General features: G+C 35.2%; 1 protein-coding gene across 1 annotated transcript in view; it reads left to right on the forward strand.

The window, feature by feature from the left end:
- The window catches only part of LOC148949922 (serine/threonine-protein phosphatase 2A 56 kDa regulatory subunit epsilon isoform-like), a 122,630-nt gene that overhangs the window by 64,153 nt on the left and 41,820 nt on the right, over positions 1 to 16,657 (forward strand). Inside the window, exon 6 of the mRNA XM_089091690.1 lies at positions 12,670 to 12,771. Coding sequence (XP_088947816.1) covers positions 12,670 to 12,771 — 102 coding nt within the window. The remainder of the gene's footprint in view (positions 1 to 12,669; positions 12,772 to 16,657) is intronic.

Consider the following 16,657-nt stretch of genomic DNA (forward strand, 5'->3'; position numbering starts at 1 on the left):
AATTAAACTAAGCACGTACAGATGACTTTGATGAGACGGCCTCCCCTCCTAAATTGGCCCCTTTTGGCCATTGGTATGTGTAGTTTTGTTTCAACAAGTTTGCTTATCAAAAATTCACCAAACATCTTGTTTATTTTGCCACTATTTGCATGATTCACTCAGGGGAAAAATTCTCCCACTAGTGCTCTTCAGATATGTTTATGGCTGTCGAAATAGCTTAATTGGTATGGAAGTCGTCAGTAAAAGTGATGGGAATTTTTTTTTCTTTTTGTGAAATCAGTTTCTTTCTTTGAGAATTTGGCATCCGTTCTATCGGAGAATTATGAAATTGGCTTTTCTTTTTAACCTCATTAAAGCTATAGCATTGAAAAATTGATTAATTCGGATTAGTAGTTATGCGCTTGTTACTTGTAAAAGTAATGGAGATTAAGTATGAGTGGTTCAGTAGCCGGGAAGACTAAATTCATAAATAGATTTCTGAGCAAAGCGAATCAATGCTCTATTTCGGGTATTGATTCTAGCGTTCCAATTGCCAATCATATGGTTTATTCAACTTAGACTTTATTTGGTATCCAGTGGCTGGGATATTTATCTTAATTTTTTGTTATTAATGGTGCTTTCACACTATGCTATAGAATCTTTCACACTAGCATAACTTAAAACTACGTTATAAAATTTTACAGAGCAAATTTTGTCCATAATGTAGATGTTTCCAAGTAGAGTCGGGCTGTGCATTGAATTTCACGTTACGCAAGTTTGTGCTACGTTTTGGAACGTCACCTTTCCTAAGCTGAAACATTCTCCATACAGAACGGGAGAAATAGGTTTTCTCAGCGGGGAGGGGGTGGGTGTATGGAGCATATGTGTACTTTGCCGGCCCGGCCACACTATCAATACTGTAAACATTGCAATTTTTACCCCAAATTATTCTTCTTTTGTCGCCCCCCGGGCATACCGCCGTGGGTGCTTACCCCCTCTAGCCCCCCCCCCTCCTAGATCTGGCCCTGTCTCCTTATGTCTGACGACTTTCGGGCGTTATAATTTACTGTAGATGCTGGTCCGGCTAGATTAAACGAAATGTGAATCTGTGACCCCTTTGAAAGCTGATTTGGCTCAAACCATCTTGTAATGGTATTGCTCAGGTCGGTACCGTGCTTCCCTTTTGCTATGATATCTTGGTCTTCCCTTATGTTTATCTTTTAAAACTACAAGAATACTCATAATTAGTTCTCTGAAGCATAAACTGAGAAAAACTTGGATGACTTGCTAAGGTCAGGGGTTAATTTGGCAAAAGAAAGGTCGGTTTTACAATCCGTTCTTTGTGCCTTGCCTTGTGCGTCCGTTCTATGCGTTTTCTGACTCCTGTCTGGCGATATTTTCTTCGCGACAGAACGCCAACGAATCTGTTCCGTTTTCTTTCGATTTTGCAAATATTTGCTCCAGATTCCAAGATGAACTAGAAACGCCTATGTCTCTTGGCCGTATGCCGTGAAACTTGTGAAAAGATGAAAAGCTTTCGATCCGATTTTGTAACTACTCTGATAAAATGTTGATTTCCCGTTAAGGCAGTGTCTGACTTTTTTTTCTTTTTTTATGTTTGTGTGTTAAGATATGATTTCACAGTTTTATTTATTACTATCGGTGCCGAGTGAATCCTCTTACTGTTTTAGATGCCTGTTGATTTTCCTTCTTTTTTTTGTGAAGTATTTTTTTTTATTTTTCCGCAGTAAACTCCTCTAGTGTGTATTTCTCTTGTGAAACTTAGAAATAGAAATAGAAAGATTGTGAAACTTATTGAAAAGCTTTTAACTTATTGAAAAGTTTACCATCGAGAGCTTAAAATTCCAAAATTTCGAAATTAAATTTTTAATTTTGACTTTCTGTTGTTTTTCTAAATTATGAGAAATACTCCCCTTCTCACATACAGAGGGAACGAATAGATTATTATCATTATTAGCAAAAAAAGAAACTTCTTGATGAGCAATTAATAGATTGGGGAATATAGTTAATTTTTAATTTTTAAATTATAGTTAATTTATAGTTAATTTTTAAAGTACCAAAGGGAACTTGTAAAAAATATGCTGCCTGTAGTCTAAAACTACATAATACTAGGATGTAATTTGGGGAGACGGGGTTCTGATAAAATTTCTTTTTGCAAACTTCAGATTCATATAGTTTTTCACCAGTGTGGGTTCTCATATGACCTTGTCCACCTCAGGCCAAAACAGCAGCGCAGAGCTATGCCAGTTTCTGAACTACATTTCTTAACTGTTATTAATAAATCAATAAATTTTGATTAAATAATAATAGCAAGAGATCGCCCTGCATAGCCATACGTTCATCATTCCATTCTATATTTTTAATATCAGAATAGATTTCATATGATGATTGTGATAACTTTAGATGATGACCCTGACGGTTCTATGGAATTTTACCTTAGCCTAGTGTGAAAGGCTTTTTTTACGTGTGAAAGGATATACTTATCTTTACGCAGTTTAACCACTTATCGTGGATACATGGTGTGAAAGCCGCTTAACCCTTATTTTTTGGAGCCATTCAATGAATGCATAATTGTACGTCGATTTAATCTAAAAAGGAAGTTAAAATATGGACTTTATCGATTTAAATTTGGATACTTAAAAGTGATGGATACAATATAAATCTAGAGGGGGTGGGGAGCTTAGACGCACTGGCTTTTCATCTGTCTTTATTGTAGTAAATAAATTAATAGAAAGAAGATACAATTTAAAAAAGAAAGGTTATGTCGTTTTTTATAAAAAATTTTTTTATCAAAGTGTATAAATAAATTTCATGTGCCTACAATGGAGGGTAAGAGTATGTACTTAACCATTTTTTAAGAAGAAAGAAATACATACAAAATACAGAACGTTGCAAAATTTGATTCGTAACAATGACACTTTCCTGGGGAAATTGTGAAGTAGCACCTTCCCTGTAAAAAATTGTGAAGTAGCTATTGTTTTTAATATTTTAAATTGGTCGACAATTTAACCACCCACTCCCATTTTACTATGCGTGTACCTATGAAGTGACAATTGCATGTCACGTTGTAAAAATAAACCAAAATGCTGAAACAAACAAAGAGAGAGCCTACTTGCTACAGGTGTCAGCACTCAAGTGGATAATTTCAGACATAAACACATGCACTAAGAAGTCTAAAAAAAGGGCCTTGTTTTGAGAAGTAATTTTGCCATGTGTTTTCTCATTCCTTTAATTTCAAAACGAAAAAAGTGAAATTTGAACGTTCTAAGTGCTCTTTTTATTTGAGAGTTGTTTCCTAAAAGTATTTAAAAATAAACATTCCTACGAAAAAAATTCCTAAAATATATATCCCTGTCACCCAAGTTTGCCATCGAGAGCTTAAAATTTCCAAAATTTCAAAATTAAATTTTTAATTTTGACTTTCTGTTGTTTTTCTAGATTATGAAAAATACTCCCCTTCTCACATTGACTGAAAACATTAGAGAGAGAGAGATTTATTCTAAACAAACAAACAATTTAACATAAGTTTAGCGGCCACCCCAAGAAGTAAAAACTTGTCCAAGGGGGTGGCAAAAATACACTAACATAACAAAACAATAAAAAAAAACGAAAAAAATAATAACCTATCTATATCACAGTCCCCAAACAGAACCACAAACCTTAAACCTTAACATTATAATCAAATTTGCAATAATATTCATAATCATCACCCCCAGGAGCCATAAAAATTTACCAATATCATTATTAAAAAAAAAAAAAAACTAAAATTCATACTTATTAAAAAGCATCACTTTAATTACTATCTTAAACGAAGAAATATCACCTATATTTTTTATATTTTGATCAAGATAGTTCCAACTTCTGATCCCCCTGTGAAGCAAAGAAAACATCGATCGGGCCAAAACTACCAGTGGAATATTAATCTCTGCTGATGACCTAGTATCATAATCATGGACAGAAGATCTCAAATTAGCCAAGCTATCAAAACACGGGATGTTTATGCCCCTCTGAATCCTAAAAATGAATAGAAGTGTATACAACTCCCGTAAACCGGAAGCTGGCAGTATCTTTACACGCTCATACACGTTTCGTACCGAATCCCGGGGTTGTAGGCCATCTAACAGCCGAACAGCGTTGTTTTGTAGAACTCGTATTTGTCGAGCAATAGAAGGAAATGTTCCAAGCCAAACGCTACTACAATACAATATATATGGATGGATAAGGGAATAATAAAGAAGGCGCATAACAAAAGGAGAAAAAAAAAATGCTTAAGTTTTCTCATTATACCCAGGTTATGAGACACAGTTTTACAAACATAATGTAAATGGCGCTTGAATGATAAAACATCATCAATATAAACCCCCAGGTATTTATAAGAACACACCCACTTTAAAGCTCAATACTGTGTTACAATATCCTGAAACCATGGATAAAAATCTGGTGAACGGGAAAAAATAACAAAATTAGTCTTACCCAGATTAATCTTTAATCTATTTACCCTCAACCAGGAATATAACCTTTCAATAACATCTTTTATCGATGTTTGAAGTAATTCTTCTGTCTTCGCGGTACTAACAGCAACTGTGTCATCAGCAAATAATGACACCGTCTCATTCCTGGGATTTTTGGCCATATCACTAACATTAAAACAACAACTTGGGATACAATTAGGCATATCATTAATATACAGTAAAAAAAGAATCGGACCAAGAACTGACCCCTGTGGGACACCACTAGTCACTGGGCGGGTACCCGATTGTACACAAGTCATCTCTACAAACTGGCATCGGTTACTAAAGTAACTCCATATAAGGTCAAGAGATTTACCACACATCCGATAGACCTCGGATTTTTTCAGGAGTAGGCCATGGTCAACTTTATCAAAAGCCTTTTTTAAGTCTAGAAACACTGCACTAACATTAAATCCACCATCTAAAGCTATGTTAATTATGCTAGTCAAAAATATCAATGCATCCTCTGTCTTCCTGTCTTTTCTGAAACCGAACTGATTATTATTAAAAAATTTAAACTCCTCTAAAAAATAGGTCAACCAATTACTAAAACATTTTTCAGCAAGACGAGAAATAACTGGCAAGACTGATATTGGGCGATAATTACCCAAATCATTTCTATCACCACCTTTATAAACCGGTGTCACTCTTGCATTTTTTAAATAATCTGGAAACCTTCCTTGACGGAAGCAATCATTAATCAGTGATGTCAAAACACCAGATATACAAGGGAAAATGCATTTTAGAATTTTTAGGCTCACTAGGTCACTACCGGACGAACTATTTTTCATACTATAGATAATATCCCTTAACTCATCTAATGTAATCATCTTTAGATGTAGCGATACATTTGCAGGAGATGGTAGAGTAGATCCAAAGGGTGGGTCATCTGGAGACGAGGAAATCATCTCGGCTATTTGTAGGCCTACTGAACAAAAATAATTCAAAAACTCATTACATATCCCAGTACCATCTGCAATTGTAACCTCATTAACAGTCACTTCAGTTGGTAGAATATTAGACCGCTGACCTATAACATTACGGATTATTTGCCAAGTTTTCAACGGGTTACCTTTAACATCCGTGAACCTCATACTAAAATATTTTTGTTTAGCCTCACGGAGGAGATTATTCAAACAATTACGAAAAGCACGGTATCGCTCTTTATTCTCATCCGTCGGTTTTAAAGCTTATGACTTAAACAATCTATCTCTTACATTTATTTTTCGAAGAAGGTCATGCGTTATCCATGGCTTCCTCCCATAATGTTTTGGACCTTTCGAATTCTTCACTGCTCCCACTTCCTTAACCATTTCTAAAAGCTTACTATAAAAGAGTGAAAATTTAGTATTTACATCACTCTCATTTCCAAACAGAGATACCCAATCAATATGAACCATATTATTTTTTAATTTCAATAGGGCACTACGATCAAAAACTACAACTCTTTTACTCCGTTCAGGAGTTTCTTGCTTAGGGATAGATACCTCAAAATCTGCAAAAACACCAAAGTGGTTAGATTCCACATTTACAAGAACTCTTGGCGATCTAAAAGGTGAATTGGAAAAAATATTATCCAAAAGTTTTGCAGACGTCCTAGAAACTCTAGCTGGGATGTTAATCGTTGGGATGTTAATAATACATACAAAAATTTAATAACTGAGAAGTCACTAAAGATTCCATATCCAGCATGTTAACATCAAAGTCACCTAGAACAAAACAAGGGTTAGTACTTATTTGTACATTTGCTATCTGTTCATGAAGATTCTCCAAAAATTGTTTAATAGAACCAGAAGGTGGCCTATATGCAATTACTAAATATGTATCAACATTATTCAATTTAGCTTGTTATACTAGTGTTTCACACACCATTTCCTTATATTCACTTAGATCATCTCGGACTCTAACATGGAGATCTTCACGAACATAAGCCGCAAGGCCACCGTGTTGACGTAACTCCTGGTTCCGAATAAACAAAGTATATCCAGGTATATCTAAAAGAGCAGAATTGTGGTCCTTCAACCAGGTCTCCGTCAAAGCAAACAAATGGAAAAGATTAAGTTAACCTAGATTCGCTAAAAACTCAAATGTCGTATTTAGGCCCTGACAATTCAAATGAAAAATCCCAAAATCTTCCGATCCACCATGCCGATACTCAACATCATGGAAATCATAACTAAAAACAAATTTAGAATCCTCAGGGGGGTTAAAAGCTGGAACCACAAAGTCCAAATTTCTATTAATACATTCATTAAAATAATTATAAAAATTAACCTTCTTATTTTCCAAATCAATTATACTACGAGCCCCCAGGGGTAGAACAAGATCTCTAACCACTATCTATTAAAGATCCAAATGGCCTGTCCTGGCCAGCTGGAATGACGGAATAAAAGCCAAACAAGAAGCAATTATCTATAATAACTATAAATTTGATTGTGGGGGTGCTATTAATGAAACTGCTGAATTGTTGCCTCTCGTCCAAAAGGCTAGAAGTATTTTCAGCCTTTTCTGGCCTAGTGTTGTTGCTACCGACATGTTGCGCCAGGTTCAAATCTCTATTGCAATGTTTGCACCAAAAAACTAAAAAGGAATTCGCTTCTCACTATGTTGCGTAGTTTGCAAGATTTGAAAGAGTCTGTAACAAGTTCGCTTGCGCTTCTCGGTAAAGTGGACCTCATACTCACTGATAGTAAGTGGGGGGTTATTTCGAACGTGAATTCGGTGCTTACACTCTTTGAAGAGCCAACTATTGAGCTCTCTTCTGAAAGCTTTCCCTCCATCTCAAAAGTCCTACCTTTGTCTAAGATTAATTAAAAAAGCTTTTTCTACGAAATAAGTTTTTCAAAGAAAAGTAAAGAACTCCATTAAACCAAAAATGAGCAAAAAATAAAATAAAATAATCTACCTAGTGTGAAACTACCACAAATCAGCATCGATAAATAAATGAAACCCAAAATGAACAGAAATTACAATAAATAACCGAGTCAAACTCAAAACAAGAAGAAATTAACATTAGTAGGGCTCAACACACCTATGCCTTCCCAAGGCCAGAACATAATTTGCACTTTACTGAAAAAATATAAATGTTTTTACTTTTATAACTTTAATAAATCAAATAATATTAACATTTTGATTACTAAATATCAGTATATGTATAATAAACTGACAATGCACATTCATTCGTATTTTTTTTTAGTAAAGTACAAATCATGATCTGGCTTTGGGAAAGCATAGGGATTTTGAGCCCTAGTCATGTTAATTTCTGCTCGTTTTGAGTCTGACTCGGTTATTTATTGTAATTTCTGTTCGGTTTGGGTTGTGTTCGTTGTAATTTCTGTCCGTTGATTTTGGAATGAAGTTATCAAGTATTTGGCAGTAGGTTGCATCAACACATGGCTAATTGTAGAGAGAGAAAAGCCAAAACAGATAGTGCAAGTAATTGAGACGCAAATGTTTAAATGGCTGCGGCAGGGGTAAATGGCGTGAGTAAGCATGACTCTTATTGGACACATACTTGTTTGTTAGTTTTTGGAAGAAGTCCTTATAGTCAATGCAGGACATGCTTTGACAGAAGCTGAATATCTCATGGCTATGCAAACTTTCAATAGGGAGCCAATAGTTTCAAGAGAAACGTGTCCACTCAAGTGGTGGAAATCTCATGCTATGGGTTCCCAAAAACACCTGTACGAAGTCTCAATGAAATCCGTGTCTGTGTCCGCTACAAGTGTCCCTTCTGAAGGAGTGTTTTCCAAGGCTGGTCAGATAATCACTGAACGGCAGAACCAACTCTCAGGGAAAAACACTGACATGCTCATGTTTTGAATAGCCAGTAGTTTATTTTTCTCTTTTCCTGAGCCCGAATAATTTCAAATCTGGAATTTTATTATACTCATTGATGTAATCGAAGTTTTTATTGTTTGATTTTATATTATTTGAATTTTGAAAAAAAAAATTTAAACAAAATACCCTTTATTTACCATTGACGTTACTGAACTTCGGCAAATCCATGAAATAGCAAAAAACTGATCCGAAATATCGATATTTAGATTAAACAAAATATTGCCCAATACTATCTTGAACACATTCATTATCCGTTTGCTCACCGTCTCTCACATAGCCAATGATTTCATTGTTTAAATCCTTACTATTTCACATCCACAAATCAAATGAAACCCACATTGGGAATGTACCTACATGCATGCCCACACCATATGGACTTCTTTCTATTATGATTTTTTTCCAAGAAAAGTTGTTAGCGATATTCAAAAATAGAACAAGCAGTTATAAAGTCGCATAAGTCAAACTTAAAAAAAAACAAGCTTTAATGAAGGTATCATCCTTGTATGGTATACCAGACAAATACATTAAAGTGATTAGTTCTATGTACAAGAAGGGAATGAAGTTAGCAGCTGCTTCCATATTGAAACGGGAGTTAATCAGGGTTGTGTTCTATCCCCCTTTATATGGATAATTTTGACTGACTTAGTCTTAAGGAGCACAGTAAAGGTAATTGGAGAACTCGGAATCAAATGGGGAAGAAAAACTTTCCTGGACTTAAATTATGCTGATGATTTAAGCATCCTATATGAAAATATGAGCAAAATGACTGAACTTTTAGAGGTTTTGCGAGTTCAGGGTGCTAGAATAGGTTTGAAAATAAATGTTAAGAAGACTTAGCCTCTAAGGCTAGGAATAAGTGAAGATGAAAAGCTGACGTTGGTAACGAACAGATTGATCAGGTGGACAGCTTCACTTACCTAGGTAATATTATTATTAAAGATGGTGGGAACAGTGAAGATGTTAAAAGTAGAATAGCCAAGGCTCAGGGTGCTTTTTCAAAGTTAAAAAACGTTTGGAAGAATAGAACAGTACTTCTGCAAACCAAGAGTAGAATATTGGAAGTTACAGTGACCACAGTGGTCAAATATGATTATGAAGCATGGACACTCCGAAAAACAGGGGAAGATTTCCTAGATGTTTTCCAAAGAGATTGCTTACGGAGTGTTTGGTTTACCCAGCTGACTGAACGTATTTCAAGCAGTAGGCTGTTCGAAAAGTGTGGTTAATCCCGCTTTCTAGGGCTATAATTGAGAGAAAGGTTGAGATGGCTAGGGTACATTCTGCGGATGAAGAATTACAGATTGCCGAAGATTGCCTTTTTTGGCCAACCGTCTGGGGCTAAACGAAGAGCAGGTTGTCTGCGGTTGGGTTGGGAGGATGTCGTAAAGAAAGATTTAAGGGAAATGGGAACTTCCAGGGAGGCTGTAAAGAGGGAGACTTTGAATAGATTTGGATGGAGGAGGAACGTGCGTTGTTGTGTTGGCCTCAGGCTGCTTGGCTCTGCGGTGAGTTGTTAGTAGTAGTAGTACTAAAATGAGCAGAAATTGAAATGAATTTTGAAGTCAAACTTCAAAATAACAGATATTACTATGTATGAATAAATGAAACCTAAAATAAACATAAATTCTTACAAATAAGAGTAAGGTCACCCAGAGAGGGGGATAACTAGCCCTTAATTCAATAAACCATTCATTTTTCTAAATCCCTCCTCAAATCTGTTGATTTTCCCCAAGTTTCCTCGACCTGAGACCATGCGTGGTAAAAATTAAAATATGCTATATTCTCATTTTGCTTGCCTCTGTGAATGCTAGTTCTATTTAGTTCTGAGGAGAATCGAAGCAATACAAATTAATTTGCTAAGTACAAAAGGATCAGATATAGACTCCTGATCCCTACGTATTATAGGTCCTATTTGGAAGATCCCAAGATATTCTAAATTCGATATTCTGGTCAATGATAAGCTAAAAACAGTGAGAATATAATAATTAATCGTTAAAATAGTTCACTAACATTTATAAAAGAGCGAAAGATAAAGTTCTATTTATAAAATATTCTAACAAAATACATGTAAGAAGTCTGGGATAAAGAGACCCTCAAGCCAAGAAAAAAACAGTTGCTATCGGCGGTACAGAAAGAACTCTATTCACCTCTCTTATTGGCACTAGTCAACAACAATACAAAACAATGTTGGGGAAATTCCACAAATCGCTTCATATTTAGCTAGATATAAAAATTCCAGACCTTGATTAGAATTGATAAAGTAATGAACAGGTAATAAACGATCCATAAACTGTTGGAATACACTAGAGTCCTAGTTATTCAATATAAGGGATGCGTTGGTGGGTGTCCTCTGCCAAAACTTGGTATCTGCACCTTTTAATTTTCTAGAAAATGGCAAAATGGTAATTTTTTTCTTTTTTGGAATGAAAGAAATAGATGAAGATATAGAGTTTCTTTTGCTGGACGTAGATATTGAGTTTTCTAATTTCAGTCTGCATTTGGTTTTGGCTACTGAAAACGGGGGAAATATGATCTTACAATCTAGATACTAGTACATACCTCAGAAAGAATAACAGATTGGAAAATTCTGACCACGCCATTGGACTTTCCATAACAAGATTGGGGGAGGGCCATCCTCAAATTGACATTAACCTTTTGTGTAGATACTCGCTTTAGCGGGGGGATAACCCTGCAATGATCTCAGGTAGTCAAAGTAAAAAAAAAATAGCACTCGCTAGTTTTTTTGTATTTCTCCACTTGTTTTTATTTTTGAATAAACCTCGTATATAAATATTGAGACTGAGATGGGACACTTTTCAGCAGATAGGGAAAAGACGATAATCTGCAATTTCTCCCAAAACGATTTGAGCATATCCCAAACCAAAGTGTTTGGTCATAAAGTTGCTAGTCACAAATAAGTGACGCCCGGAGGTTCTTTAAAATAGTGTTATTTGGTGGTTATAGTATTCTACAGTCTTTGGATCCATACCGAGGCTAGGGCTGTGTGTGAAAATTAATTTGCAGAGAAATATAATGCGGGGGAGGGGAGAGGGTATTGTAACGTCCATATAGCTTCAGCTCTGTACTTTGAACGTTGTGTAGACGTTAGAAATTTGCATGTGTCCTCAAATTAATTTTGCTTTACTAAATATTGTCTCCTCTCAGTTCAGGGACAAATTGTTTCTTGAACTCAATTTAACAAATTGTGATACCCTTCACAAAACCAGGAAGTGGTATAGACCATGCCTATAAATAGTTGAAGGCCACGTTTTTCTTGGTGGTCTACATCACGACCTTGTATCACGCACCTATTGTGTGCCTCATGACAGCTCGGCGGATGAAGCCGCGCCTGCTAAATTTGGAAACCACGGTTCAAGCCTGTCTGTCGCAAGGCACTCTAGGAACGGCTGTCCTCATGGTAAATATAGCCAAGAAACTAACATAGGTTTATGCTGTTTTGTTGCTATATAAGCAACGTCCATGGCAATGAGCCATATCGAATCAAACAGGTTGTAATAATGAATTGTAATTAAGCCAAAAACTAACCAAAAATCTAAAAAATAAAATTTTCTATGTGGATGAAAGCTTTCGTGCGGAATTTTTTCACACGGGGGAGGGAAGGGGATTTCTTGGAATAACTTGAAAAATAGTCAGGAATCAAATAAAAAAAAATTAACTTTTTGAGCTGAAAGCAATTGGGCAGCAAATTCTGAATTCCTGAAAACACTAATGACCGTTCCAGTTTAGAATTACTTAGAAATTCAAAAGGAAACTAAAAAAGAATACTGGTTATACTAGATCACTGAAACCTCGTCTATTTTGTTTTAACTTTTAGGTTTTTGTTTGTTTGTTGTTTTTTTTAATTAAGAGTGCTGTATTTGCAGACGCATAGTTAAATATAAAATCTAAAAGATGTTTGACTGGCACTCCTAGAAATAAAAAAAAAGTTCCTTTATTTCCTGGTATCACTTTTTATCGATTTATACTAATCAAACTGTTGATCTTGAAGCTATGTTAAAGATGTTTATATCAAAAAGTACATATTTTTTTTATAGTTTCACGACTCAAATAAAAATAACTAAAAAATATATAATTTTCTTTTCTTTAGATATTCATCCAGGTCACTATTTTCTTTTGAAAAAGCGCAAAAATAGAAAGACCGTGTCCTCTAACGTGTAGAATTATTCATCGTCTTGATTAAAATTACATTAGGTCCTTATTGGAATCACTTAAGGCCCGAAGCATTACTAGGGCCTGCCGAAAATATACCTTCTCTACGACTGATCCCAAGTCCTAATTGTATTTCTTTTTGTTTTAGATATCAACCAACCTTTTTCGTACCTTGCCCCCGTCTGACAACCCGGATTTTGACCCAGAGGAAGATGACCCGACACTAGAAGCCTCTTGGCCTCATCTGCAGGTAGTTTATGTGAGGATTCAATGTTTATACGGGACTGCGCTAGCTGACGTTGTAGTTATGTAGTTTTGAAGGCATTTCTATGTTTTTCTCTATCTTGAAAAGACACCCTGTGAAGGCTATTCAGCCCCTCATCTGTTCTCCCCTCCTCTCAAAGTTTTCAAGTGGGTTTAATGCAAAAAAAAATTATTAGTCCTGAATATGAAACACTTTTAGAATATGACGCTATTTAAATAAATTTCAGGCCACTGCTCTTCCATGATTTCAGGTAAAAATGGACAAACGCCATGGATAGGTTTTTTTGGCAGTTGAAACGCTATTCAAAGGGAATCTAGGCTTTGGCCCTTGCCTGATAAAAAAAGATGTAGCTTAAATGCATTGAAAAGACGGTTTTGCAAATTAAACAGTTCTTCGATAATTACATATATAGTACCCCCACCCCTTCGTATTTTTGTAGCATTGCGCTCCTACTTTAGACAATCTATTCGGAATTGAAGTATTTAATGTGTACATTAAATGCAGGACCATACACAAGATTTTACTTGGGGGACCGTGGTGAGAGTGATTTTTGGGTCTTATTCATAGAATAACTGAAAATGTGCTTTTTTTAATTTTTTCTTAATTTATTGGGGATGGGGCTGTTTTTTTTAACCAAAGGCACCCAGGAAGTGGTTTCTTCTGACAATTCCCGAACAAACCTCGATTTGGCTCATCTTATCTCAATACAAGACGAGATATATTTAGCCCAGCTATCAGCTTGTTAATGGCAGAATAAATATGTAATAATTTCTTTAAATAAGGTTGAAAGTACGAAAATAAGTGTATGTACGAGGAAATGACACGAAAAATCCTTGAAAACAAACAAAATTGACAATTTAAAACTGAGAATGTTTGCAACAAATTCTTTAGGTGTTACTCATGATCAATTTTGCACCTCATCTAGTCAATATCCAAACAATTAAATATTGTAGAATTTTGGCTAAGTGAATATGATGTCTAAAGTGAATTTTTCATTTTTTTAATCTTTTTTTATCTTTTCTCCTCTCCCTCCTCTTTTCTCCTCTTCTGGTTTGTTCGTAAAACGCCAAATTAGGCACGCGTATCTATATTCGACACCAGTTGTCTCCAATCCAATCTATTTATAACTGACCCAAAAAAATAGATGGTATCCCCATCTATTAAATAAATAGATAAGTGGTAAACGAATAGTACTTCACTATTCCCTAAAACTGTTAATGGTTAGGACACAAATTGATAATTTTTCTAACTAAAATTATACTGCTTTTCCAAAATAAATATCTTAGCAATTTAGCTTTATTTAAGGTTTGTTTGCGTATAAAATTGTTCGGTTTGGGAGTCGGCGTTCGAGCCCCCCTCCCCCCGGCGAAAAAAATCAGCGAAAAATACCCCCATGGAAAACACCCCCCTCTCTTCTGCGGCTGGTCAGTCTCCAATCACTTTTGACTTGTAAGAAAAGCACTAACTCTCTATTTCTGACGTAACGAGCACCCTACGAAGTTTTTGCGACCATGAGATGTAGGTGGTCATGGTCGATGTAGATGTAGATGTAGGTAGGGTATGAAGGAGGGGCAGTCCTATACGAACTAAATTCTGCTAATTATAGGGTTTAATGTTACTCTTTACTTTCATGATAACAGCATAGACCAAAAATATTCCCAGAGATCAAGAGGAATATATCAGTTTAGCATTTTTATGTATTTTTTAAGGTTTTTTTTACACCTCCCCTCTTTCCCAAACAAAAGCCCTGGATACCGCCCTGGGGATTATGTATCAAACAAAACTACAAAACAATCAGAGACCCCCGTTGTAGAGGTATAGAACCGTTATGTGCAAATATTTGGAATTGTAAAAGAATATGAAATTTACGTAAGACAGTGAAATCTTTTTAGACCTTAGCAATTTTTCGGCTAGTTAGGGAGGGAGAGAGATACCTCAAATAGTGCATTTTAATGCAAAAACATCCCAACTCTTATTGAGCCTTCAGATAAATACAAAATAAGTTCTAAGAGAAGGGTGGAGGTAGAAATTGACGCATAATGCCCAGGGCCGTATCCGGGATTTCTGTTTAAGGGGGTTATATTTTTTGGGTGGGATTGGTGGGAGATTGGTACAAAAAAACTTTTCAAAAACCCATCAAAAATGTGAAGTTGATATTTAATCTCTCTTGATTTCTGGGAATATTTCTGGTTTATGCTGTTATTATGAAAGTAAAGAGCAACATTTAATCCTTAAATGAGCAAAATTTATTCCATATAGGAGTGGAACTGTCCCTTCCTCATCCCCACCTCCGCCTCAACAATTTTATAAACAGTATAATGGGTGCATCCCATTATACTGTTGGGTTGCACATTATACTGTGCAATTTAAAAAAAGGAGAAAAGTAACATAATTATTGATCAAACGTCTGGGTAAAAGTATGGTAAAACCCTTTTCCCTTTTCTACTTCCATTAGAAAAGGCTTAGAATATAAGTGACTGCTTTGTCAATCATGTCGAAGATAAAAATTGAAAGGAAGAAGAAAATTGGATAGAGGGATGAGTAAATTTGGGTTTGCAATAGAAGCAATTATTATATTCATAAAAATAACAGTTCAAACCTCATTTATTAGGCGACTCAAATATAAAATGTTTTCCTACCGTTTCAAGTTTTTCAAATGCTGTCAACAAAGAGAACTTTGGAGGCATTAGTGAATGAACCGCTTCGTGTCCTCCTTCTCTTTTTTACTTTTATCTTTATACTTTTCTTCTCCGTTTTTAGTATTTATGCTCATTTTATAAGAAATTGAAAGTTCTAATCCCTTTTTTATAAGTCGAAAGTGACTGGAGACCAACCAGCCATGGAGGGGGGGTCTTGAGGGGGTATTGGTAAATGTCTAGCCCCGTTCAGTTCACCCAAGGTTAGATAAAAAAAAAGATTGTAGAATGCTACTAAAGCCATGATTCGGTATAAAAGTAAATTTGAAAGAACTATTAAGGACAAATGTTTAACTTGTCATTTTTGGTTCAATGTTTGTAAGATTCAGTTTGTCAAAGGGTCAGTTTGTCGGACTCGTCGTTAAAAATCAATTTTGTGCCTGTTATAAAAGGGCAAATATTCAAATGCTTGTCTGAGTAAGTATGGGAACTTTCTTGTATATCCACTACCAAATATCTTTATAACTTGATCTCTAGTTGGAACTAGGGCTTCTTCTAGAATTAGGAGAAAATGCTTTTTTTGGGGAATATCTCTTATAGGTACCATGCACATTGTAGGCTGAATCAGCCTGGTTTGATACCAAATTAGCTACTTTTGTTTTTTATTAAGATTTTATTTCCGGAAATAATAATCCTCATAGTCTTTGACCTAACCGCCTAACTTCATCAGTAGTTATTATCCTGTCGTATTATCATACCATTAGAAGCCAAAAAACAACACGAATTCCCTCAGTTGATGAAAAAAAAATTAATGAAACCTGCTTTATTTCGATCTTTTCTTTTTTTGCACATAAAATAAACTCCTGTTTGTAAATTCTTTGTAATATTTTATTAAATGAATTAAATTAAAGTTTAATAAAGATATTTAAATAAAATAAAGATATTTTAATTAAAGTTTTTGTGAGGTTTTTATTGAGAGATTTGAATTTCACGTTGAAAAAAAAAACTTGGAGGACGTACCATGAAGAAACTTCCCTTTTTTGTATATAAAAATCTACGGATTTAATATATATTTCCAAATTTCTAGACTTTGAACCCGAAGCGTGATAATTCTCCGCTGATTACGTTAATGGTTTCACAGGGTGTTTGTTCTTTCTGTGTCTGGCAAGTTTTAGTTGCCCACAGTTTGCTTCGTGTGCTCTGTTTGAGTTGAAAAAAAAAATGAAATAAAGACA

Source organism: Artemia sp. Qi Xiang Cuo, chromosome 7 (assembly GCF_049724085.1).
Source record: "Artemia sp. Qi Xiang Cuo chromosome 7, ASM4972408v1, whole genome shotgun sequence".
Classification (NCBI taxonomy): Eukaryota; Metazoa; Arthropoda; class Branchiopoda; order Anostraca; family Artemiidae; genus Artemia; species Artemia sp. Qi Xiang Cuo.